This window comes from Neltuma alba, unplaced genomic scaffold (genome assembly GCF_004799145.2).
Source record: "Neltuma alba isolate B1F8T4 unplaced genomic scaffold, ASM479914v2 tig00011812_pilon, whole genome shotgun sequence".
Lineage (NCBI taxonomy): Eukaryota > Viridiplantae > Streptophyta > Magnoliopsida > Fabales > Fabaceae > Neltuma > Neltuma alba.
This window is the reverse complement of record NW_021636427.1, coordinates 155,499-182,023: the sequence shown is the minus strand read 5'-3', so window position 1 is coordinate 182,023 and position 26,525 is coordinate 155,499. Positions and strand designations below refer to the sequence as shown.

Below are 26,525 nucleotides of genomic sequence, written 5' to 3'. Positions count from 1 at the left end.
CAACCAATGGAAGCATGATGGGAAAAAAAATATAAATTTTGATTTATAAAATGGATTAAGATTTTATATTCAGAACTAAGTCTGACATTTAACTAGTTCTTATATTAAGAATCGGAGACAATATTATTATATTGGCAAAACTCAAATGGAACTTTTGACTCAACTGTTGTAGGGTTGAGTGGTCTTTAGTTAATTATTTTTTTAATCTTATTTATAAGAAGCTTTAAACATGTTTTACGAATTAAAAAAACTTAAATCTCATTAATTTTTTTTGAGAATTTTATAACTTTTCAACTTTAATTTATTACTCATATTTAATACGTATGTATGTGTATATATATAGTATTTTTTCATAGTTTACAAAACAATAAATTAGGAATCAAATTATATGGTTATGTAAATTTAATGAGATTTTATATTCAAAACAAAAAAAAAATTATCTTTATACTCTATAAATAAATAGGACGAGAGAAGTGTGTTGGAACTTGGAATGAAGGGTCTTGAAGAGTACTGGTTATTTCATTAAAATGTTATGTACGTTTTGACCAAAATAATGTGACAATAATAACTTTATCCTTAAAGTTGTAAAATCACTTTCACGATGAGTTACTGGATAACTACTTGGCCGTATAATTTAAAATACTTATATTTAAAAACCAATGTGATGGGACTTTCTTTGAAATTGTGACTCATCAAAATTACAAGCCTCGTGACAACATGTTCTCAATGTCCCACGTCTATACTGTAGAAGGTTGACCAAGCTATGGCAAATAATGCACCTTTTTCCCCTTTGCCATCGGTTTTATTAAAGAAATATTTACCAATGTACTACTATGATTATTAATATAAAAATTTGTTAACTGATTTAAAATATATTAAAAAATTAATTAAGTTAATTATTTATAACAAATAGGTATTATCTTTTCCTAAAACATTCTTGTTAATCAAGTGTATTAGTTAGAGTTACTATTATTGCAACAACTACCTTGAGAAAAAATGAATAAATATGAGAGACATAATTGATTGAAATATTATATTTAGATTAAATTAAAAATCAAATAAACTCTTATATCAAGACTAGGGGCAGTACATAGAGTGAAAAAATATGATAAATGACATTACCTCTTGGTCCTTAATATAAAAGTTAGTTGTTTAATTTGAGTAGATTAAGAAAATTAATCAAATTAGTCATTTCTAATAAATATATATGTTTTTCTCAAAATATCCTCGCTAATGAAAAATGTTGATTAGAACTATCATTATCATAAAGACTATTTTGAAAAAAGTGGATAAATATAAAAGATACTCCCTCCGTTCCTTATTATAAAAGACAAATAACCAAATTACGTTGATAAAAAAAACAGTTAAAATTAGTTAAAGACAATTAATATTTAAAAAGTATATGTTTTTTTCCAACAATACCCTCATTAATAAGGAGAGAGAGCATAGAGAGAACAATTAAATTATTAAACAAAAGAGAAGTGGAGGGGAGAGAGAGTATGAGTTGGAGACAAAATAAATAGGAATAAAATAGGAAATCAATACAAAAGAATAGAGACAACTTTTAAGTGTCTCTTATATATGGAAATATACCACCAACACCAAATGTTTCTTATAATAAGGAACGGAGGGAGTAATATAGATTGAAATTTTATATTTACAATCAAAATAAAAATCAAACAAGTTCTCATATTAAAAATCAGAAGTAGTACATTATATCCATCTTTCATAAGCCCATGTCTTGTTTTATTTCGATATTTTTTTGGGTATTTCTAAGAGCTTAGTTAAAGTATTTGTGAGTTAATTTATACAATAATTGAAGCGGTTGTGGGCTTACTCGTAGACCACTTCTAGTCTTGAACTTAGAATATTAAAATGATAAATAGTTGAGTGTTGTATTTTTCCCAAAAAAAAAAGAGTAAACTTTTACACATAATTTTAATCATTTTTCTACTCTAACAATTCTCAACTCTAATTATCTCTTTTTTTTTTCCTTTACACACTTTGTCATCTCTATTTTCGTACTTAGGGAGTGTTTGGATGGAAACCAAACCATAGTTTCATAAGTGTTTATGGTTTACGAAGTAAATATGCGGAGGAGTTTATCTCATTTTGCTGAAAATGTTTCTGATAAGCACTTTTGAGGGTTACCAAATACCCCCTTATTCTTTCTTTTATCACTTCCTTTTTTCGTAGCCAACCCTTTAGGAAATTACCAACTAAGCTAATCCGTGACCTTTTGATTAAATTGAATTGTTGAAACAACTAATACCAATTGATTCAAGTACTCTGGAAGGAATTAATCTAAGAGCTCTTAAATTAGTTTGGTTACAAAACGACAAAACATGGGACTATTATTACGATCACATTGATGCCTAATACTATGATTATTATATTATTAATGTTGTTAAGAACCGATTTCATTTTTCAAATAAGTCTGCGAATATATAATCTCAATGCATGGAGACGCCCACGTTGATTCCGAATACGTAGTCGTACAAATTATTTAAATTAGTTGACTTCATTATCAACCGACATAATGAAACCTGTCTACTAAATCCTCACACTCTTTGCCTTTTCCCAAAATTGGTTAGCTCTATGACCACATTTAATTAATATGTACTGCCACAATTATATTATTTTATCAACACTTTGATCTGTAATGACGTCCTTCTTTAATGAATAATCTTAAAATGCACGCAGTGCAGCTTCATATTTTAATTTTTTACTTCATTCCTACTCTCACGAACCAGCTTATGGAACAGAGTTTTGAATATAAATAATAATTCTCTAGAAAAAAATAGGCTAAATAAATTGTTAGTATTAATGTCAAACTCACGAGATAACTGGATGAATTTTATTTTTTTTTTAAACCAAAAGCTAACTTGTTTAGTTTACTATGTACTCTTCTATATTTTTTTTTGTTTTATTTATAAATCACTTCCAATATGTTTTACACAGATCAAGAAAAATTTTAAATTTCATTAATTCTCATTTAAAGTTTAACAAATTTTCAATTTCATCCCTATTTAATATGTATTATACCTCACGTAAACAAAGTCAATACAATAATAAATGAAGAGTAAAATTATACATTTATATAAAAAATTTTTCTCAGTACCCTATAAATAGGATCAAGGGAGTATATACTTTAACAAAAAGATGGCTAAAAATATTTTTAACAATAAAAATTAAGTTGACTAAATTTGGTAAAATTTACTCTGTTGAACTTAGTGGACTTGGCATTTTAAGACTCAGTTGAATGAGTTTAGAGCAACACGGGATAGATTAATGAAACTCGTAAGGAAAAAATCATTATATACTACCTTCAATTTTAATTATAAGACCTTATTTATAATCTATAAATGAGTTTTTATAGTTAGGACCGGAAGTAGTATTTTCATATAAATAATTTAATTATTAAAAAATTTCATAATAAATGAACATCTTATAAAGATAAATTTCAAAAATGACAACAAATAAGCTCATGTTACTCACTTGTTGAGTCATTGTTTAATAATTGAATTACTTATATATGCAAAGAAAACGTTCCTAATAATTTAATAAAGAATGCGGAAGACGCTACGCTGGCGACGCAGGGAGGGGGCAAGAGAGGAGTGAAGCCACGTGTATGACTATGAGTGGGTGAAGTTATTATAAATAAAAAAAAGGGTAAAAAGCAAAAGGAAAAGCAGTTAAAAGAAGGAAAAAAAAAAAAAAAAAAGAAAAGGCAAGGGAGGGTGATGGTCGGGTGCGTCACTCAACAGTGTAATAATTCACATGCTCAGCCTCATATCATTATTACTGCCATCATCAAATATCAAATCATCCCTTACCTTTTTCTCTTCCAAAATTCACACCTCCATCAGAGTTCAATCAGTAAGGTGCTTCATGTGATTTCAATATTCATACATACATACGTGTGTGTATATATACACAGTTGATCCTGTCACAGCATAAGTTATTTCTAGGAAAACATGACCAAAATATAAATTATTTATAATTTTGTCTTTATAATTAATACGTAAATACAGCTCATTGTATTGTCATTCATTATAGATGAAGTTGGAAAAAAATTTCAATACTACTCTATTTCTATTTACAAGTCATTTGTAAAAAAAATTATTATTTAAGCACACGTTTTTCTAATACTCCTTCATTAACAAGGGCAAAAGGTGAAAACAATTATTAATTTAATACGTTTTTGGATTTACGAGCTTGGTGTACAAATAATTTATAAATAAGAACATAGTGGTATGAAATAGGTTAATGATTAACTATCATTTCTTAGTTCTAATAAATCAATTAAAGTGATTGATATTACGAATTGAATGGAGTGTGTGTGTATTTCTAATTCAAAATAATTATATTCTTAAACTTATACTTCCCTATCCTTATAAATTATAACCAAAATGTTGGATAATAATTTATATATTTAAAAAAAAAGAAGTTAAAAATTAACAAATTCCAAATTAGGTTTGACAACAACATTTTATTTGATGTTAATAACACTGAATTTACAAATGACCACAAATTTTTATTGATATTTCTTATTTGACATTTAGTAATTTTTAATTTCTTTTTTTTCTTCTATATTTAAAGACAAAATAAAAATCAAATCTACAGCTATAAATAAGAACGAAGAGAATTAAGTGATCACAAAATACAAGAAGAAAAATTTGTAATGGGACGAGGGAGTAAAGAAAGTAACCTGAATGGATTAAGTGGGGGAGGTGATATAAATATATGACAAAGTGGGAATAAGTTGTGCAATTTTTGGGTGGCAGAGAGGAGTGTGGGAACTGGGAAGTGAGACCCAAGACGGCGTCGCAGGGGGAATCACGTGAGAGGGGCATGCACTGGAACTTGGAGCTAGACAGCGAGTAGGGCACCTAGACTTACGTGTCCTACACCTCTATGACTATGCCCTATTCTAACCTCTGCAACTAATGCTGTCCTAATTAACTCCTACAAAACCCTTTTCTAATGAAATAAATACCATTCCTTGTTTCGATCTTTGAGCCCCTCTACACTCTAACCAGATACATCCCCTCAAATTCAACCTACTATTAACCAAATCACAGACCCTTGTCCTTAAATTTACTCCATACAGAACTGATTAGAATCAGGGGAAAATCAGATAAAATTACAGGAATTTACTGACTAATTTTCCTTTTATTTATATGCAAAGCCTGAAATGAAATGAATAACATGACATACTATCATTTGTTCATGCATATTTGACTTGGTTTTTTCTCTCCAGGAAACATGGGTAACGAGGCCATGATACTTGATTTTTAAAGACCCAGAAAGCAGAGACAATATCGGAATATTGAAACAAACAGGCCGTTTCAATCTTTGCTTCTAAATGGGAGACATCACTGTAAAGCTCAGATTAAACAACTCATAACAAGAGGAAGCCAGAAAGCAAGCATTTAATGGCTCAGAATATGTTACATCAAATTTATGGCACAACATTTTCGGAGGAATAACGAAAGATCTGACTCAAACAGAACAGTTACTATTGTACTCAACCAGAGCAAAGCCCTTGCAAGTGGAAACACCTAGAGCATCAAAACTAGCCCCCGTCTCCAAGAAGCATATGTGAATAGGCAAGGCAGCACCAAGAAACATGTTTTATTACTCAATTAAGCTATGGCTTAATTCAAAACATAGTAGTGTTCAATACAATAAGAGCTCAAGTAATAACATGGTTTTACAACTCTTACTTGTATTAACCCTCAAGACAAAATGCTTATCATGCGGTCTTGAGGCAAGGAAGGAGGCATAGAATGTCAGATGTCAGCCAGTAAAGTGCCCTTCTCCAGTCAAACGCAGGCATACATTTAGACTTGAAAAGAAGAAACGATCTTCCAGTTATCTCCAAATAGAAACATCCAGTCCGATGAGTTGAAAAATTCCTGATTTTGTTGATGGGAGCACCTACAACATCACAGAGGGCATCGGTCCTTAGTCCTAGGTGCAACAGTTTCTTCACAAGTGTGAACCACCTAGGCCAAAGCTAGCCACATTGATCGCTGATTGAAACAAATATTGGAATTTAAGTATATCTGAGAAATTCTGTAGGGATACAAAGTCACATGTTAGCATAGGTATCTTTCTGTGCATAAAAAAATGCGTATCTTTCTCAATGGTTTCGCAATTGATAAACTGAAACACCAGATAATTTTCAGCAAAAGAAAAGATAATAAATTTCCATCAATTCTACTATATTAAATCAGATTAAAGAATTCTACAAGGTGCTCTGGTCCTTAATCACTGGTTGTACGAGTTCCATATAGTGAAAGAAGGTCCGTATGCGCGGCCATTTATATTCAATGCCACAAAGTTAGAACTGATGTAGATTCCTTTGTATTGATTTATAAGCTGTAGCCACTCAAGATTACAGTTAATTTTCTTCAGCTCCTGTGTTCACTGGGACTGATAGCACATGACATCCAAAGAAGAAAAATGCAATTGCATTGACTCTGATATCAAGTGTTACCATGGATGACAAGAACGGTCTACTATTATATTTTACTCCCTGCATCTACAATTATACTTTTTGCTAAATTGCTTTCCATGCCTCAACGACATGGAGGATACTATCAAACAAATCATTCAAGACCCATTGTGACGCACAAGAAACTTTTCTGTAAAGTGCAGTTTCTGTCATTTTTATGAGTTTAAAAAAAAAAAAAAAGAACGAGAAAAGGAAAGGAAAGGAAATAAGACGGGGACAGCTAGAGTAGACAAATCATATAACCACTTTCTCTGGAGATGTATTGACTAAAAGAAATACATGTTGGAAAGCTACTCTTCACAGAATGCAACACCCGGGTAGAACAGAGACTAAAGAGCATCTGCCTCCCAATGTAAGTCGGGACAGATTTTCCTTTTTCTTTCTATTAAAAAAGAAGCTTTCAAGCAAAGAGGAGTCCTGTCGGCCCACATATTATATGAGAAATTTCAAGTAGTGCCAAGAAGAGAAAATTGCAGCAACTAGATAGAAAAGTAATGAAATCTATTTAATTGAAGATATATTATCTATTGGAAATCCATGTTGTAGGAATGCTACTCTTCACACAATACAGAATCTATCGAACTAAGAGACTAAATATCCATTGCCTCCAATTGTACCTCAAAAGAGATTTCGAAACAAAAAGCCTCCGAGCAAATGAAGGATCCTGCCAGGCCATATATTAAATGAGAATATGCCAAACTTGGCATAAAACAGCATCTCGCTACCAGACAATCATCTATCTTCTCAAAGGTTCTAACTGTACTTCCATTCTTGAAGATGAATCTAAACCTTCCTCAGCAATTGTCCTGCTTGGGCTCAAGAGATCAAGAGAATCGTCTGACTCAAGATTACCAAACACCCAGTTGCTTCTTCCAAATATATGATTCCTTTTTAGCTCCCTTTCACGGTATTCCAGGTAGGCAACCATGAGTGCAAAGGTTAAGAACCAAATAGCCAAAGCCCAATTGAGCCCATGAATATTTTCAGCGCCATACCTGTCTCCAAGATGCTTCATCCCACTAAACAGTGCAGCAATGCCTACAACAATGGCAGATCTGCCAACAATTATGTGAAAATATTCCCAAATAAGCCTATTAAGGGGCACATGCTCCCCATTTCCTGTTTTTTGAGGCCTTAGGTATGCATTCACTGGCTGTATACAAGCCAAGCATAATGCAGCAATGCCAAATTTAACATGTAAAGAGCTGACATAGAAACCCTGCAGCTCTCCCACAGCAAAGAGAAGGGCAAGTAAAATGATAGCTAACCCTGAGTATTGCATGTAAGTATGAATCCTGTACCATAAATCGCCCTTAAGATGCTTTGCGTATCTGGCTGCCAGTATACCACCAGGAAGCAGGATACCCCATGCAAGAAACATCATAAACCCATGCACCGCTAAGACGGGAAGCAAGTCTTGCTCTGCTTCTGCTGAACCACGCATCAGTAGTACACGGATAGGCCTACTGCTAGTAAGAGAATGCATATTCCTCTCGCTAAGATGTTCATAATCCCATGAAGCACCCATTGCCCAAACAACATGGAGAGGAGTGGTGGGATCAATAATATTTTTACATTCTGGTCTATTCCCTTGATTACAAGATGGTTTCAAGGGACGTGTAAATTCCAAAGTAATGATGCCATTTTCTGTTTTGCATCTGACATATGTCAAATTCTCGTTTGTTTGATGTATACGTGAGGCATCCTTTCCATCAATCCAATAAGTGTTTACACGACCAACAGCATTTTCATCAATCCAACCTACATAAGCGTAACTGTTTACCATTCCAGTTCCAAACCCTATTGCAAGATATCCACTTTTTTTCTCCGCACGAGCTGCAATAGATATTGTATCCTTTGCCAACGTCCAAAAGAAAGTTACCTGTTGATCATCCAGAACAACACTGCTATTGTACATGTCTGACAGACCCCCGTCAACCACCTCCACTTTCCAACCCATCTTCTGTTCGAACAATGAATGATAGTAGATATGATCAGGAGTGTTCCTGTCAGGAACCCAATCTAACTCTTTGGGACTGGCTTGAACTCCTTCGGCTTCAGGGCCCCCAAAATATATAGTCTCAGTCAAATTCCTCAACGTTGCATTTCCGCCAATTGGATCTGATGTAATATAAAGTGCAACATCATGGCCAGCTTGTATTGAAAACTTAACTGGCAACCCCCTTTCCACTCTCAAGACAGGAGCTTCCTTTTTGTTGATGTAAAGAACTTTATCTGGATGTGGGGGGTTTGGGTAATGTAATACTGGGCCTGACGAAATTACCAACGGAACTTTTGCATCCGCAATGATAATATCTTGATCTTCCTTATCTTCTGCATCAATAGGACCTACACAGTCATTCAAATGCTCTGACACATTCAATACCAAATGCCCATAAGTCTCAAATGGTGGTCCCCCATGATTTTGAGGAAGATAGTAGGGCCGAATAGAGTCAGGGGGTTTAATCAATCCCAAAGCCCAGATGACTGTCATATTTGCTGTATAGTTCACGGGGTGATCATACTTTTCTTGCACCTTACTCAATGGCCTCCGATATCGAACAAATGAGACCCCGTCCTTCCTATGCCCATAAATTAACTTTGTGTTGTTTTCTGAAGAAACCCCTTCCGATGCTTCATAAACTGAATCAGGACAAACCCCTTCCGGTGATCCATTGCTCTTGTTCATACACTCACTATACTTGGTAATGTAAAAGTCATCCACAAATGGAAAGCCATCTTCCTTAAACCCTGTCACAACCACATCAGCTCCAATCATGAGTTCCGAACTAGAAGAATTCGGGTCTGCCCACCCAAATGCCATGTAATTTAGAATTCCAGTAGCAGCCTCCAACCCAATATCAACGAAATCCTCCTTAACGTTTAGCGTCCACCTAACTCTGAAATCCTTCGATAACACCTTACAGTTCTCAAACATAGTTGGCTCCGTGTGATTACGACCCTTGTCTGCGCCATGACCGGCGTTGCTTGAAGGCGAAGGAGCCAAACTAGGACCCGAAGAAATCGCAGTACCATTCATCAACTCCCCAAGCATGACATGCCCAAAATCGGAGGCAGTGGGGATATCCCACACAGCCAGAACCTGGATCATATCCCATGTAATATTCTTCATCAGACGCACGACAAAGCTAGCATTCTTATAAGTATCGTTCAATTTATGATCAGACACGATGAATCCCGCAGTGAAGTTTTCGAAATCAGAACCGATTGCACCCCACCAATGGACATCGGCCCCAGAAAGCATATCGAATTGTGAAACCCTAAATGAACAATCATCAATGATTTTCACATACCCTCTTAGCTGGTGCTGAACCATTTTGAACTCGGCCTCCAAATCGACAAGAGGGCTCTTCCGGCCGCAATTTCCATCGGGATCCGCATACCCGAAGAATAAGTAGTTGAAGAGGAATGCTATGAGTATGGATTTGTGAAGCATGAGGATGGGATCCAAATTTAGAAGATCTACTATCCGCCCAATCCCTGGGACCCGAATTGCCGCTAATCAAACAGTGAGGAACCCGGAAGAAGAGGAGTTGCCGGGGGGTGAGATCACCGTCGTCGTCGCCAGGGGAATTGTCGTTGGGCGTTCAGTATTGTAATTGTAATTTTAAAAGTTTGCTCCTGCGCGTTGGGGTTGACGCGGGAATAACAAAGGCGAGATCTTTGGTTGCTAAGCACTGAGACAACAGGAAGAAGAGCTGCATGTAAATGCCTAAATGGCATTCAATGTGTTGACGATAAAATTTTTTATTCCATACCCAAATAATATAAGATCTGCAAAATTTACAGCAACAACTTCATAGAATTTATCATGAATTGAACACCTTTTTCGTGTGGGCCAAAAAGACATGTCGCAGGACGCTTGAACATTAAGTCATACAATTAATTATTAATCAGTAGTCATATTATATATTTTTTTATAGTTTTTAACTACTTTTTTTGGCAACATACTGTACTATTTAGTAAGTCCCATCATATATAAATCAATAATTCAAATCCTTCTTATTATATATATAATATTTAGTGGATCTGTTATCAAAAAAAAAAAATTTAGTAGCCACTTGCAAGGTGTTACAAGTACTAAATAACTGATGTTGAATTTGTTTCACAACTTTGCAAGACCAATAAAAACGAGAATCAATTAAAAAATGGGTTAAACTAGAAAAGGAAATATGGGGGAAAATGACGGTCAGCTTAAAAACCTAGTATGAATATTTTAGGATGATTTTTTTTATATGGTTTAATGTTTTATTATATGTAAATTAAAATATAACATTGAAAATTCTAAATATGAAATGGTGATCCGCATCCGCTGGATGAAGCATAACATCATAATTCAATTTTCGTGTTTAATGAGATTTTCATCCTTGACGCTGGACCTAGGCCGAGCTTTAATACAAAGATAGCAACAGCATTAACAAAATTAAATTTCTGATGAAGACTATTTTCAGCCAATGCTAATGTTCTCCATCACATATCCCTTTCCCAAACATAATTTTCTACTCCAAAAGCAATATTCACTATAGGGTTGAAATTTGAAATAATCGATTTTGATGCCTAAAAATTGAATCCGATGATTTTAATTATACATATTGGCCCGTGAAAATCTAACGAAACATGCTTGAAGATATAAAATCCGAGGCCCTTCATTATATATATAGAAGTCACTCCATGCTTGAAGATAGTGTTTGCAAACATAAGATATAATTAGCATCTTTTCCCATACTAAGCACAGTGTTACTATAGACACATATTATCAACCATCAACTATTTTAAAAAGTGTTCTTCCACGTTCCAAGAGCTGTAACTTGATTGAAATGTGAGGTTGAGCACCATGAAGCACCAAAAAGACACCTTCCAAAAGGAGATAACTAGAGTTAGAATAGAGGTTAATTATGAATAATAGGAGGAAAATGGCAAGATCAAGCTTGATCCATTGAAGTTCATTTGTTGTTTAAATTCGTCCAATATTGCTCCTTTAACTTAACATAAGTATATATATCACATCTCTTCGATCACATGGTCTTATTTAGCACAAAGCATAATTGAGGGGCCAAATCAAAACAATGATTCAATGGATCAATCTTGGCACGTGAAACGCTGTAATAAAATTTAAAACAGCACCCAGAAAAAAAGAAAAAAAAAACACATAGATGAAGGTTGCACACCATGCAGGCATCTCATTGACGTTGGGAGACACTTCATACATTCTACCAGGCAGGATGTCTCCATCTACAATATCCATTAAAACAGCATCAACCCCTACAAGATCCAGGTCACTTGAATTTAACTTACTGACAAACTTTTCCCTGCTGCACTTTCACCACAATCTTTAAGAGAAAGCCACAAAAGAATGAAAACTTGAATTTTCAAAGCACCTGTTTTCTTCAAAAAAGCTTCATGTTTTGCTAATAGGTATCAGGATCAAAATAATAGCCGACGTCGTCAGATATATCACTTCCGTCCGAGAAGGCATAAAAGTCATACTCATAATCATCATCCGACAAGAAATCTGTGTCTGAGATCCCCAACGGATAGTCTTCATCAAATGATCCACCATCAGGAATTGTGGCATCAAAAGGGTAGTCATCAGTGGGATCATTTGGACGCCGTAAATCTTTCAGCTGTTCAGCACATCTTTTCCCCAAAGCTCCTTCCATATTAATATTGAAACACTGTCTCAGGTCAAGGGATTCCAGGCGAGGACAACCATCAAGAATGGCAAGCAGACCAACATTAGTCAGCTTGTTCCCAAAAAGCTGGAGATGGCGCAGCTCAGGCATGGTTTTTGCAATAGCAAATGCCTCATCATCAAGTTCAATGTGAGGACGTCTGAAAACCTCCATATTGAATTTCAAAGATCTTATATGAGGGCAGTTTCGGCCAATAACTTCAAGAGAATCCTTAGATATGTTGCCAATTGAAATGTCAAGTTCCTCCAACAGTGGAAGTTTCCCAGCAACTTCACACAACCCCTCATCTGATATATCATCACAGTAAACAAGCCTAAGACGACGTAGGTGACTTGTACTGCAAAATAACATGACATTGTGACAGGGGGTGATGTTAACATTGGAATACTCAAAACAGAAATAGTAAAACCTACATACTACATTGTCAACTACATAAATATATACAAAAAGTTTAACAGCAAGTGCGGACGCATAAACAGAGCATATTAGTTCCAAAATATAAACGTACAATTAAATGAATTCAGGATCATCTTTTTCTTTGCTGGTCGAAATGAAGGAAGGCATCAGAAGCCATTTGTGACCTTGAAATACATGCTAAGCTTAAAAAAAAGGTTTTACCAAACAATTATAAGACCAGTGACACTATGTGACAATGAATGTTGGGAAATGAAGGGACAATAAGAGCAAAAACTTGGTGATAAGAGTATTGAGGTGGATGTATGCCCATGAGGAAAAAAGATCTATAATGATTATATATGAGGAAAAGTTGGGAATAACATCTTTGGAGGGAAAAATAGTAGAAAATCATTTAAGATGGGTTGGAAAAATGCAAAAAAGGCCAACGGGGGTGCCAATGAGAGGAGTTGGGCAGATAGGCTTTAGTCCTATGAAAAGATGTAGATGAAGGCCCCAGAAAAAAAATTGAAGAAATTATCAAATCGAGTTTCTCAGTGAATGATATGTTAGAAAAATCGGCTGCTAATAGAACACAGTGGCGTAGTTGACATCACGAGGATTTAAAACTTGGGGTTCAGTCTTATCACATGTAATCATGCAAAACAAGTAAGACACCCATAGGCTACTCTCAAGTCCCCAGTTTTACAGCACGCTGACTTAGTCATAAAAGTTCATGTGAAAACTAAACACAACCCTGGGGCAGAGCGAGCGCCATGGGTAGGTGTGTGTGTGTGTTCTGAAAGTGTTGCATGATAATTACGATTTTTTTTTTTCAGCTCTGGAAACTTTCTAGAATTCTCCCGATGGAATGAAAGAAGGCATCTCAACAACTATAATTAATGAAAGAGAGTTACAATTAAGACTGCGGTAATATCAAGTGACCAAAATTCTCATTGCGCTCTTACGGAATGGAAAACGATACATCTAATGTTACTTTCAGCATGACCATTATTTGCATTTCCAACTTAATCTGTTCCCTATAACACAATACATAAAAGACCCAGAAGAAAAGGAAAGAAAATCTTCCTAGTTCGAAACGGTCGCAACTTCAGGAAACAAAACCCTAAAAGTGCTTCCGCAATCCCGAATGCATTCAACACATTCACTTCAAAACTCAAATGAACAGAGGAAATAACCAACATATCAATCAGTACCATCCACTCAAAAGAAACTCATGATAACAATACCCATAAAATGGGAAAATTCGGAGCCATAAAAATTCTTACTCCACAAACCTACGAAAACCAACTACCTAGAACGTTCGAAAAGTAACAACAAAGAGAAAGTGTTTGAGTTTACCTATCAGTAATGTACTTGAGCAGATCATCAGTGCCGAAGTATTCGACATTAATATCGACCAATTGACCACAGCTTCGGTCAACAGCGCGGCGGCACAAAATCTCCAAATCGTCAGGCATAATATGGAGATCCCCCAGATTTTGCATGTCAATGGTGCGCCAAATGACAGGATCCTTGCAGATACTCCGCCACGAAGTGCATACATGCTGAGCGCTCGTAAGGATCTCCACTGCGCCGAGTTTCAGGAGAATCGACGCCGTCACGTCCCGAGGAAGGTCCAGCCAGTTCCTGGTTTCAGGTTCTTCATTCTCAGATAGCTCCTTCGAAGAAGAATACGAAGACGATGCTGTGTGCGAAGACGAATAAGACGACATGATTGGAAACTTCCCCCAGAAACCGATTCTGCTAGGAAAACTGAAACACCGTTCAAAAACTAAACCCTCGTTTTAACCACAGGCAGAGCAATGAAGATTGGGCTTTTGAGAATGTAACCGAACTCATCAACCTCACAATTTGTGAACCACGTCATTTTTTTGGAATTTGGATCTTCCGCTCCAAAAATATTTTCTTCAAGAGAGATTGTTCTTTTTTTTTTTTTGGGACAATGGGAAGGGGAATTGTTAATTGCATTTTATAACCAATTTTTAGACAGTAATATTGATAAAATTAATTGGAACAGTTATTTTTTTTTTGGCCAGCAAATTGGTACAGTTAATTGAGTGATATAATATTATGAAACTGGCCTTTTTTAATACTAATATCTCATATCTTTAATATAAAAGATAGTTTGACATTCAATTTGTTTTTAAATGTAAGATCACAATTTATTTATTTTTCATATTTATTCATTATTTTTCAATACAATCTTTGTAGTAATTGTATATATTAAATATTTTATCAGATGGTAGTTCTAGCTAATACATTTGATTAGCAAAAATATTTTAAGAAAGACAATACCTATTTATCACAAATGATTAACTTAATTAATTTTTTTAATTTAATTAATTAACTTTTATATTAAGAATCGAAGACAGTATTATTTTTTTCCAAACAATGTGGCAAATTTTAATGTATTGGTAAAATTAAGCATTTAAGTTGATTATTTTAGAAGAGTCAAAGTGTCAAAATATTTTTGGTTGAGAATTTTTTTAGTAGCATAAGTAATTTTTTTGGTAAAATATAGTTAGTCTAAGATAGTTTAGCCTAAAATAAGCTATTCTTTGTATGTAATAGTTTTCACTGTAATTTTTACAACAATAATTTAATTGAAAAAAAAATTTTCCTAGCTAACTGGATAAATATTAAAATCATAAAGTCATCTCTATTATTTAAATTCATAATTTTAAGAATTTACACTACTATAGAATAAGTGAATAACTGTTAGAATTGAGACCATAGTTTTTGCTTCCGCATAGAAATATCAACTCTCTGGTTTTTTCACCTTTTGGGATCTTACGTATATATTGGAATGTAATTTAGTATTTGTTTTTTTTTTGCATAAATACAATTATATGTTAGTTTTTAAAGATGCAAGATTGATATTAATTATTTTTTAATTCAGGCGAAAAAAAAAACCTATTTTAAATAATTATTATTTTATTGTAGGTAGTTGAACTTATAGTTTTGAATAAGAGATAACATCTTATTTAGAATTTTAGTAACAAAAAAAATATTATATGTCTTACTTTATCTTTAATAAAATAAATAAATGTCTTTAGGATTTTGAATTTGTTAGTCTAAATTAATAAATAATTTTTCTCAGTAAGGAAGAGAACTCTATTTATTTAGCTTCCATTCCGAGAAAATAATCCTCCACACTTAAGAAATTTCTTCTTTCTTTTGTTTTATTATAAAATCAATATTCGGTTTTCTTTCATGGAAAGTGGTTGTTCAGAAATGGAGTTAAAAAAGCTTTTGTTAACTGGATTCTATTTTTTAGGGAAAAACAAAAAAGGAAAAAAAAATCCCTTGAGACACACTGGTTGTTCACATTAATAAATATAAAAGGAGTGTGTTTGTTTTACAGAAACAATTTGCTCATTAAAAAATGGGATCTTAGTTGGATACATCTATCCCCCATGTGGTTTTGGATCTCAAAGGGAAGACAAAAGAACCAAAGGCCATTGGAAAAAGTCAAAACCACACCCAATAATTGCGCAATAACCAACCACATCAAAACTAACACCAACTTAAGAATATACTGAATTAGAAATGGTGAAATGGAAAGGAAAAGATTTTCATAGAGCGTAGAGAGAGAAAGGACAAGAGAGGCTGCAACAAAGCAATCTCTCTTTCTTGGATCTCTGAAAAAGAAAAAACACAACACATTGCCATTGAGATTTTGTCATCTTAACAATCCATCCATTTCCTCTTACTCATCATCCTCAGCCTCATCCTCCTCCTTGCTTCTTGGACCAGATTATCATTAGTTTCTTCCCCTGAATGCACACCATGAGCCAACTTCGAGCAGTTTCAGCCCCAGAATTAATACCTTCTTCAAGCAGCATTGCTCAACCAGGCCAAGAAAATATTGGTTTCGAAGGTAATCAATCTATGAACCCTCTTTCCCAAGTGATGCCTCCTGTTTGTTAGATTTCAATGCATTGGTTTTTGGTCAGAACTTGCATGACAAGATTTACCATCTTGTATTCACTCAGAAAATCAATGAAACAATTTATTTAATAAAGAAATATATCAGAGAAAGAAAGTATACAATAGCTCTGTTATCTTTAATGGCAGCAACTGGATAAACAAAACACAAGCATATTGATCAAGCACTTATTCATCTTTCTCTGTTGTTTCTTATTTGCCATATAGGGGTTGCCACCAATGTGAAGCTGTTGCTGAAATTAATTCAAGATCATAATGTGGGGAACCCGAAAGATAATTTGGAGCGCAAACATCATAGGGTGGCTGGGATGATTTCAATCATAGATGAAGTTAAGAACAGGATTCAAAAGATTCAAACGACTTCAAAGAGAAGAGCTGAACTCCGGCGGTGCAACACTGATGTTAAGCCTAATATTCCGAGCCCAAGGGAGAAAAAAGGTCCTGAACTGATAACAGATGAGAAAGAAAGGCTAAGGAGAGAGCTTCATGCAAGCTTGATAGCGAGACAGAGCATTCAAGCCATATGTTCAAGTTTGGGAAAAGAGAAGCAAATAATGGCAGCAGAACTTGCAAGGAAGGCTCAAGAATTGTCAGAATTGGAGGACTATATTATTGATCTGAAAGATCAGAACCATATGTTGATGGAGAAGTTGCGCTCTTGCAGCTTAGAACACAGGGAGAGGAGTAGTGAAATGGAAATGCAAGGCAACATGGCGCTGCAAGAGAGAAACAAGGAACTCTCAGAGCAGCTCCTAAACGTAAATGATGGTTTTCAATCTCTGAAGAAAAAAGTCATAGAAACACAAGAGGAGAACACGCAGATTCTTGCTACAATGGAGGAAATGGAGGGGGAAGTTCAAGCAGGCATTAACAAGATACATGGCTTCAAGGGAAAATTGGCAACAAAAGGTGAAGACGACCTCAATATCAAAGAGGACATTTCAGCTTTAGAGCATGTGCTCGAATCTCTCAGCTTGAAAATTTCAAAACATAGGCAAAAGCAAACCTGGGATCATTAATACAAAAGCTAAACGTGTACTAGGTGGAGGCGGAGATAAGAGGTGAACTTGAGATCAATATTCACTCTTCGCCTACCTCTTACTCATTTTCAGTTCTAGTAAGCACGCTTAGATCATGAAAAGAAAAGGAGCCGTGAATTAAATAGTTTGCCTTTAATAATAGTTCGTATTATAAGGGTGAGGAGATGAGTCAAAGTAGAGGAGATTAGTGACCTTGCACATATTCCTGAAACTTCAGCTTTTCGTGTGTCCACTGGCACAAGAGTTGTATATTCCGGATTCTTTCCCTTCCTTTCCTTTGTACTCTGCCTGCAGTCCCAAACCCAAGCTTTGTTCAATTCACGTTTCACAAGGAAAAGAAAATTCGAGGACCTCATGTGGCAGTTTAATCTTGTAATTGATAATTATAAAGCTATGTATGCAACTAATTATCAACGATGTATATCTCCATATGCTTCTGTTACAAGCATCATACACATCTTCCCGCTATTAAATCTATAACTGCTTGCTATTGACTTCAACACCATTTTATTACGTCTCAGTATAGTGGACATTTAAGCACATGAATAGGGTATGAATTCATTCCATGATGCGACAATCCACTATAATTCCAATCTCCCAACAAACATAAAATTTGAAAGTTTGTTTTACAAATAGTTCGCTGCTCTTTTCTACCCACGTTTGAACAGAAACAACGATTAATAAAAAGGGAACGATAGGGATATGTACACGAATCAGAGTTTGGAAGTATGTATATTTTATTCAACAAGGCTTTGCAACCTGCAGGCTGCAATAGAATTTAAAATCCATGTATTACTCGCCGCTTTTGAACCAGTTGACCTTGCCAAAGCCTCCGCATCATTTCGCCTTTGACTGAGAATTGTTTCCCTTTTTAGGGGACCAAATTTTTCAGGAAGTTCGAGGCTGTAAATAATGAAGGTTTGGGGTGGATGCATATCGGGTGATAATGATGCTTTTTGGTCACGACATAATGGTTTTCTGTGCAGAAAGATCCCTCCAGCAGCCGTGACAAGGTCCTGTAGGTAACCCTTATACGATGGCATAAAATCACCCATAAAATAAAACTTGTAGCCATCAAAAAGCTTTGGTTGCTGCATTGGTAGAAACAAAAGACAGTACATGTTAGCACGCAAGTAAACATTTAGTATTGATTTTAATAAATGCATATTTTTCAAGCCTGTAGTTGGGTTTACATCATTGACACTTCAATGATGACGTTGAGATCAGGTTCTGTAACTTGATGGGCTAAAGTGTAGATTAACTGGCATATGCCAATTACCAGACGGTCAAACATACAAAACATCCACAATATTCTCATTCCCTATAGTCCAGACACAATCTGAAGATTAAAGGTAGCGATTGGTTGCGATTTATTCCGGTTTGAAGATGCCGAGGCAGGATTTTTAAGGCTTCTTGTCGATATTTCATTCTTATTTTCAAGAATATTCAGCTTCTTGGGCACGCTGGGGGCCAAAAAAGATAAAAGAAATTTACCTTCGCAATTTTTTCCTCTTTAGTATAGACATTGCTTCTGTGTTATCTTGATTAAACACCCCCCCACCGAAAAAAAAAAAAAAAGAAAAAAGGGTATAGCCAAGGAAAACCAACCTTATTCAATACTCTCAGTCGTCCGAGACGAGGGCCATCCTGGATTCCATGGATGTCCACATTAATTTCATAACGCTCCTCATCAACAGGTTCCATTGCTTGCATGGATGCTTTAATCCCTGCTTTGGACCCCAAATCCACACCCGCCACCGCCAAAGAAAAAATAAGTATTACAAATCGAGAAAAAGGAAGACAACTATTGGCATTTACTGCAAGAAAAAGAATATAAATAACGTAATTTTCAGAAAAGAATAGAACTTACATTCCACATTGAGAATCCATTTTCCCTCGAGGATACCCAGCAGTACTTTGAGGGTTCTTTTGCATGCCCCATTTTCATCTGTTGATGCTATCACATGGGTCACACTTGCATCCCACTTTTTCAAAACTGTTACCTTGGCACCTCTTTCAAATTCAGAAACAACATCCTACAGAATTTCACCGTCGTAAAATAGGAATTAGATTTATTCAAAAAGACCGTAGCAATGTGATTCCACAAGAAAAGAAAATACCCTCTCTGGACCAGATAAAGCTGAACAACAGAGAACAACTTTCTTATATGACCCACGAGCATTCAGATTTTGGGCAGTGTCATTCTTGCCAGCAGTGTTGCGCTGATTTCCTCGCCCGACAAAACTGTAAAGAGAACGAAATTGAAATTTGAAAGAATCTTGAATAAGTAACAATATTTTAGATAATTCATAATCGAGATGATATTCTGGCATTGGCTTACTCTCTAGCTGTGCATTTCTTGCTTCTGTTTTGCGTTCCTGTACTATCACAAGGCAACTTCAAAGAAGCATGCGGAGGACAGAGCATCACAAAGTTATCCTGAATCAATAAGGTAAATAGATTGAATTAGGCAACTTCTCATATAAGTGGGATGCAATGTTAGGTGCAATTTGATTTTTACCACATACCATATCCCATCGACACTGAGAAGTATACTTGGCACAGGTAACATGGAAGCTCCTGCGGCAAGTTTTTTCAAAACAACCTAGTGCCGCCCCCTTAAGTCCACAAAAACTACATTTAATTCTTCGACTTCTGCTTGTTTCAGCCTCAAGATTAATTGCAATATCATCTTCAAAATATACATTGGGGGCCCTGTGCATGTATAAAACAGTTTAACTGCAATGAACATATTAAACTCACAAGTCCGAGTTCAAACTAGAACTAAATAAACCAACTTAACTATAACAAATCTATAAGAGATGATTTTTTTTTTTTTTAAATTCCAATAAGAGTGATAAATCGCAGTTTGACTCATTAGCATGACATTATGAAGTAGAGAGATACAACGCACTTCTGAATGAGCACATGTTCAACTTACACGAATATACTCCATGCTAAATTAATATAACACAAGGTACCATTGCTAAAACAATCATATTACTCGCCTGAAAATCCCTTACCATTCAGTGCAATTCCTGTGAGAATGTATGACTTTTGATCCTCCTTCATGATCTGCAGCAACAGGCTTGCCCTTATAGTAATGCACCATCTGGCCAGAAGCCTGTATTTTGGTTTAAAGACAAAAGTTTTAGTCTATCTGTAATGATATATACCCAGCGTGAACAGAGTGGGAAAGCAGCTTAAGGGCGAAAAATTATATGGAGTTATAGACAATAAGAAGACAAGCAATTTTACCTCTGATTCTTCTGATGACAGACAGAAAGCGCATTGGAACTTCTTGATATGGGTCTCACATTTCCGTAAAACCACATCAGTCCCAGGATGGTGTTTCTCTTTAAATGATTCACTCAAAACCCCACTTTCAGGGTGTTGATGAATCCTCTCGGTAGGCTGAGTTTCTTCATCATGTGCTTGCTGGGAGATGCAATCAGATGAAACTTTTAACCTTTTATTATTCCTCAATCCTCTGTTGCAGGAATTGGATTTTCTGCCAGAACTAATTTCTATTTGCCTGCTACTGAACGGCTTTCCATTATTATCCATCTGGAGACTTGATAACTGATGACCAGCATGCTCGTTGTTACGGTTTTGCATTGAAGATGGGTCTTCAACTATCTTTTGTAAATTATCCAGCTTTTGTTTCCCGGCCCTTCTCCCCTGGCTTTTCTTAGAATTTTTCACATTATAATTCTTCTCATGTTCTTGTTTACCTGGTGAAGCAGGTGAATCATTTATCATTTTTGCTTCCCCGTCGCCAATAGTCCCAGATATATCAGAAAGTGCTCGAGCAGTTTGAGGTGTTGGCTTTGAAGTCTTCTTACCTCTTCTATTCGTCCTCCCCTGATTTGAAGAATCACGTTTATTGTCCCATGTTTGCTCGTGACTGACTTTTGGTAATCGCTCTGGAATGAAGTCAGTTCCATTAACAGAGGCTCCATTTTTTTCAGTCTGCTCTTTCTGGGGCTTTTCGGTTGCCTTCCTGCCTCTCTTTCTTGATTTCTTTTGAAGAGAAGCCGCCCCAGGTGTCTTCGTGTTCAAATCATTTCCTTGTTTCAAACTCTCAAATTCTGTATTATCAGCACCTAATTTATTTGCTTCAAGTTCCAGGGAATCAGGTACATAATCCTTCACTTGATTTTCATCAACCTCACCAGTATCTTCAACCTGAAAATAATGCAATTAATGGAATAAATTAGTAGATAAGACCCAAAATTAAGTTAGAGGAAACTATGGCTAATGGTCTTCCACTACCTGCATCCTGAAGGGACTTGAGCATAATTCAGGGGAGCAAGGCCTTTGTGTCCATTCAAACATCTCACTATCAAATAAATCAACGAAATTTGTATCTTGTACATCAACCTATATAACAATAACAAGAATTAACATTATAGCATGATCCATACCGAAGTTGTGGCTAAATATTACCGATTCAACCCGTTTCAATTTCTACTTAGCCAAGTAGAAGAGTTCAGGGGGAAAAATGCATGATGAACAATTAATTAAGCTGAATTTTGAAGTTGAGTGATTTCTGCAGGTTCGCTTTCATCATTTGTGAATAATCAAGTAGCCTAGGAATTCATCAAGTAATCGAAGTATTCAGAACACAACAGAGCTAAATTTCACCATTTTCTCATCAGATACATAACCGTAAGCAACTACTGTTTCAATCAACAAACTATTAAGGAATACTTTCCACTTAGCAAGTTGTGATAGTACATGATATAAACTTACTGATGGAGTCGCTTTAGAAGAGTTTTCATCGTCAGAGTCCCTGAGATCACTGAATGAAGGAAGATTTGGTGTTGGTGTATCGCTGACTTTACCCCCAACGGTGTCCTGACTTGACTTTTCCCCATCTTTTTCATCTCTCAACCAGAAGAAGGGCGAAAGAGCTACTTCTTCTTTCTCATTTCTGACAGGCCTCCCATTTGACGTGGCCAAACCCTCTTTCCTTCCCTTTTTGATAATTTCACTTGGAGAAGGCTCAAGCCCTGCATTCTTAAATGGAGTTTTTGAAAGAGGACTTTGTGGCACTTGAACCCTTTTCTTTGCTGGAAAGGTAGGTTTTACAGAGTCAGCACCAGAATTCTTCTTGTTGGCCTCAGTCTCTTTCCTCGATCCCTTCCTTTTGCGTTTCTGTCGCGTCTCTGAATGATTTTGATAAGTATCACCAGCAACCTTATCCCCACAATTGGTATCACCATCACATTGCTTTTCTCCATCTGCAAGATCGTGTAGGTACAATATCAAGAGGACAAGACCCGAGGCATGATTGCAAGACAATGCATATGCAGCTTTACATGCAAGGAAACAAAAAAGCAGCAATGTGTCCGACAGATGACAAACGAAAAGCATATTAGGCATGCAATTATCACAAACAAAATTTTGTCCGTAGCTATAAGATTGTAAGAGTATATACGATTAGCTCTAACAGAGGGATGATAATAAAGTTCAAATTAAAATTTTTCATTCCATAACTGGCCTTTTTCTAGGAGAAGAAAAAACCGACACAGGTGCAAATCATTTTTTATAGTCTGACTATTTGCCCTTTATAATGCGGCATAAGCAAGAAGCAAATAAAACTCAATTTGCTAGTTGAAAAACATACAAGGACTGGATCAGGTACGATTCCTGCAAGCAAACAACCTGAACTATCCACACTATCAGAAAAAGAATGATTAAAAGAAGCAAAAGTACCTGATAATTTTGCACCAGGTACGTTCTGAGTGACGAATATGTTAACTCCCGAAGAAACTTCCATGCTTTTGTAGATACTCACCAAGCTATCCATATGAGGAGCAGCGCGAATCTCTTCACAAAGAAATATGTTCTCCGTGATTAAGCCAGTAATTACCAAAATCCGAGAAACAAATGCATAAAAAAGGACATGAAATTTGGTAGTCATGCCTTCTTTACATTGAAATTATATATAAGTATTTTGCAGCATTCAGAAACCAAGATAATATGCCCCAACAACATGAGAGAATAAAAGTTATTTTCATACAGAATTCATAAACACTGGTGTCTGTGACAGAATTTACAGTGTCCACCGGTAAACCAGAAGCTTCGAGCAATTAATAGGCTCTTTTACGGCCAATAATACTTTAAGAAAGAGCAAGGTGCTCAAAATTATACAATGCATACATAAAATTAGTTGTTCAAGGTAATCAAGCAAGCACAGTTGTGTGCATATCAAGTTGACTCCTTTTCAGATATCTATGATTTCTAATATAGATTTTAGACTGGACTGAGAACTGTTTTCTCTTTTATTAGTAATGGCAGGCACTAACCGCTGAGAGTGATCCCACGACCTTCAACATAAAGGAGCTTTTACGCTACTAAGCCACACTAAAAACGATTAGATGTAATGGTCTAGTTGTAAAAAAGACCAAGATCTTAAAAACACTAGGAATCTTAGGTCAAGCTGGAAGCAAAATGAACATTTCAGTCCAAAAGAAAATAAGGAATCAAATTGTGGCCTTTAAAACTTCTGTCCTTGGTTCAAATATATAAGCAAGAAACATCAAAAAGGAAAGAACGTATCTATAAACATGTTAGGAATGTATTTGACAGGGAAGTTTATATTGACTATTCACAAGAAAATGATTTGCAAGTTTGCGTAGCCACATAATCAACAATTCTTCGAGAAATAATATATCATTCAAGAATGTTAAATTATTTTTTCCTCAATGCAACTCTGCACCCTATTATCTCCATGTAAAATCATGAAACTTACCTCTACGCCGGAAGGGCAGTTTACACACGGGGCAACTAGAACCTGATTTCATTGATTTCACAATACATGAGCTGAAAGCAAGCAGAAAGACTTACTTTCAGTATCCTCAATCCTCAAATACTTGAGCAAGGAAAAAAAAACCAATTAAAAATCGACAAAGCAACTTACTTGCAGAATACATGATTGCATGTAAGAGAAACTGCAGAATCCAGTAAACTCCAACTGCATATTCAGTGCAAAGCGTACAAAATCAGCCAATTATATCCCAGGAAAGTGGGTTCAAATTTCAACCAGTTTGAAATTTACAGAAAATGTAGTTTTTATTCTTTCTTTAAATTAATTGTTTCAAATTTCAAACCGTTTGAATACATAACTGTTTCAAATTTCAATAGGTCGCCAAATAGCACACTACGTTATTATCGCCATTGCAGCTATATACTGGATGGAGAAAGTAAATGGGACAGCGTTTGTAATTCCTTCCAAAAGTATCGCCGATAAAAATTATTAAGGAGACACGGGTTTTAAGTTGTTTTTAGCAGAGTGTTGAACTGAGCAAAATAACGAGCAGGCTTTCTTAACACAAACACATATCTGTAATCAATTTAGTTTCCGGCTGTTTAATGGTTAAGCCAAACATGACCAACAGCTAATGGGGTAGAGTTTTTTAATTCCTTTCTTCTTGGGATAACCCAGAAACATTAAAAAAAAAACGTTGGGGGAGATGAAAACTAAGTTGAAACGTAAATGAATAAAGGAACCGGGTTCCCATTTTCTGCAAGAGGTCAAAGCTGAGAGCAAGAGGGATCACAGACTAAATCGCAGATGAACAAAACGGAAGAAATGATAAAGAATCACATACCAAATTGGACACTTGAGTTCTTTGCCCATCTGCTCGAGATGAGTCGGATCACCCATTGTCGATCGAAAAGCGAGAGACAGAGAGTAACAGAGACAGAAGACGAAGAACGAGGAAAGTGAAAGCGAGTGACTGTGAATCAGAAGCTGAAACTGAACGAGAGAAACGAGAGAAGCTCGAACTGGATGTCAAAAGCGGGAGGCGCTGGCGCATGAGGAATTTAGAATTCAAATTTCACTCTAATTTTAAACTTCAACAAGTGCGCGTTCGATTATTGCGCGCCAACTTCTTTGATTGCTGGCGGGTAACATAATTTTATAGTCGCTGTCTTTATTCTTGCTTTCTCTTGGGTCGTTCCTAATTGGGCCTCAAAATTTAGGTGGATAAAAATATAATAAAATAGTTCTTAAAAAAAGAAGAAGAAGATGTAACATAATTTCTGTGTCTTTATTTAAAAATATTGTTGGATTTGAACATAAATAACAAAAAGAAATAATGAATTTTATATAATTTAATGAATCTACAGGAAATGCTTTGTAGAAAATAAAAGAATATCAATTTTGATATTTAGTATAAAACGTAAAATCTATCACTAGTCATTATTCTCCAGGCTTTACATAAAACATGAAAATTCATTTTGTGATATGTGTGTGTATAATATCGTGTCCATGAGATTTTTGGACAGCGTTATTGCTCCCAATATGATAGGTCTGGTTTCATTTTGAGTCTTCGGTCTTGGTTTGCTGTTTTATTTCCATCTGTTGCATCATGTTATAGTCGTTTGATATGAAAACCCAACCTAAGTCGATCAGTTAGGACAAATAAATCAGTGAATCAATCCCCTACCTTATATTTGGTATGAAGGAGATAAAAAATTTTAATGAATTCGATTTAAAAATTTTAAAAAATAGGGCTTTAAAATTTTAATAAAAAGAAGATGTGAGATAAAAATAATAATAAAATTCAATTAAAAGATATTTTAACCCCATTTCTTTTAATATTTAAATTTTGTTTATTAAAATTTCTCTTTCTTTTTTTTTTCTCGTACCAAACAGACCTTAGCCAATCCAATCAAGAGTTTTGGTAAATATTGACCAGGTTGGGCTATATATATAATTTTATTGAGCCCAAACGATACCATCTTTATTTTTTTTAAAATAAAAAGTCCATAAGTCCATGAGATTTGTTTTAATAACTCTGTTTATTTTTAGATTGATGCATTCTTTATTTAAATCTTACCTTTAAGGTTGTATGTGACTGTTGGTTA

At 35.3% G+C, this 26,525-nt stretch overlaps 5 protein-coding genes across 10 annotated transcripts in view; 2 read left to right on the top strand and 3 right to left on the bottom strand.

The window, feature by feature from the left end:
• Positions 1-5,617: 5,617 nt before the first annotated feature.
• LOC114718106 (cytochrome b561, DM13 and DOMON domain-containing protein At5g54830-like) lies at positions 5,618-21,122 on the bottom strand. Of its 3 annotated transcripts, none has more exons than XR_003737781.1 (2): positions 7,141-10,273; positions 5,618-6,081 (listed from the first exon to the last, which is right to left on the bottom strand). XR_003737781.1 is itself a non-coding variant. In XM_028903356.1 (2 exons), the coding sequence occupies exon 2, from the start codon at positions 9,978-9,980 to the stop codon at positions 7,260-7,262; it is 2,721 nt and encodes a 906-aa protein (XP_028759189.1). In that variant the 5' UTR covers positions 9,981-10,205; positions 21,112-21,122; the 3' UTR covers positions 5,618-7,259. The 3 variants fall into 3 exon arrangements, 2 of the variants coding, with proteins under 2 accessions (XP_028759189.1, XP_028759190.1); XM_028903356.1 differs by adding an exon at positions 21,112-21,122 and having other exon boundaries at positions 5,618-10,205; XM_028903357.1 differs by having other exon boundaries at positions 5,618-9,626; positions 9,838-9,908.
• LOC114718111 (F-box protein SKIP19) lies at positions 11,166-14,448 on the bottom strand. Of its 3 annotated transcripts, none has more exons than XM_028903365.1 (4): positions 13,993-14,448; positions 11,923-12,574; positions 11,713-11,806; positions 11,166-11,398 (listed from the first exon to the last, which is right to left on the bottom strand). In XM_028903365.1, exons 1-2 carry the CDS (start codon positions 14,364-14,366, stop codon positions 11,953-11,955), a joined length of 996 nt encoding a protein of 331 aa, XP_028759198.1. In that variant the 5' UTR covers positions 14,367-14,448; the 3' UTR covers positions 11,166-11,398; positions 11,713-11,806; positions 11,923-11,952. The 3 variants fall into 3 exon arrangements, with proteins under 3 accessions (XP_028759198.1, XP_028759199.1, XP_028759197.1); XM_028903366.1 differs by having other exon boundaries at positions 11,713-11,776; XM_028903364.1 differs by having other exon boundaries at positions 11,713-12,574.
• LOC114718112 (intracellular protein transport protein USO1-like) lies at positions 16,156-17,778 on the top strand. Its single transcript, XM_028903367.1, has 2 exons — positions 16,156-16,534; positions 16,810-17,778. The coding sequence occupies exons 1-2, from the start codon at positions 16,435-16,437 to the stop codon at positions 17,619-17,621; spliced, it is 912 nt and encodes a 303-aa protein (XP_028759200.1). The 5' UTR covers positions 16,156-16,434; the 3' UTR covers positions 17,622-17,778.
• LOC114718105 (protein BREAST CANCER SUSCEPTIBILITY 1 homolog) lies at positions 18,133-25,361 on the bottom strand. 2 transcript variants are annotated; one of them, XM_028903354.1, is made up of 15 exons: positions 25,262-25,360; positions 24,571-24,624; positions 24,403-24,473; positions 23,364-23,477; positions 22,398-22,888; positions 21,918-22,025; positions 21,488-21,830; positions 20,901-21,376; positions 20,666-20,766; positions 20,171-20,357; positions 19,984-20,081; positions 19,763-19,886; positions 19,513-19,678; positions 19,251-19,369; positions 18,133-18,733 (listed from the first exon to the last, which is right to left on the bottom strand). In XM_028903354.1, exons 1-15 carry the CDS (start codon positions 25,315-25,317, stop codon positions 18,380-18,382), a joined length of 2,862 nt encoding a protein of 953 aa, XP_028759187.1. In that variant the 5' UTR covers positions 25,318-25,360; the 3' UTR covers positions 18,133-18,379. The 2 variants fall into 2 exon arrangements, with proteins under 2 accessions (XP_028759187.1, XP_028759188.1); XM_028903355.1 differs by lacking the exon at positions 21,918-22,025 and having other exon boundaries at positions 25,262-25,361.
• LOC114718114 (uncharacterized) overlaps positions 23,960-26,525 on the top strand; it is a 25,170-nt gene continuing 22,604 nt past the window's right edge. Inside the window, exons 1-2 of the mRNA XM_028903371.1 lie at positions 23,960-23,964; positions 25,684-25,691. The gene's annotated coding sequence lies outside the window, so the exon portion shown is untranslated. The remainder of the gene's footprint in view (positions 23,965-25,683; positions 25,692-26,525) is intronic.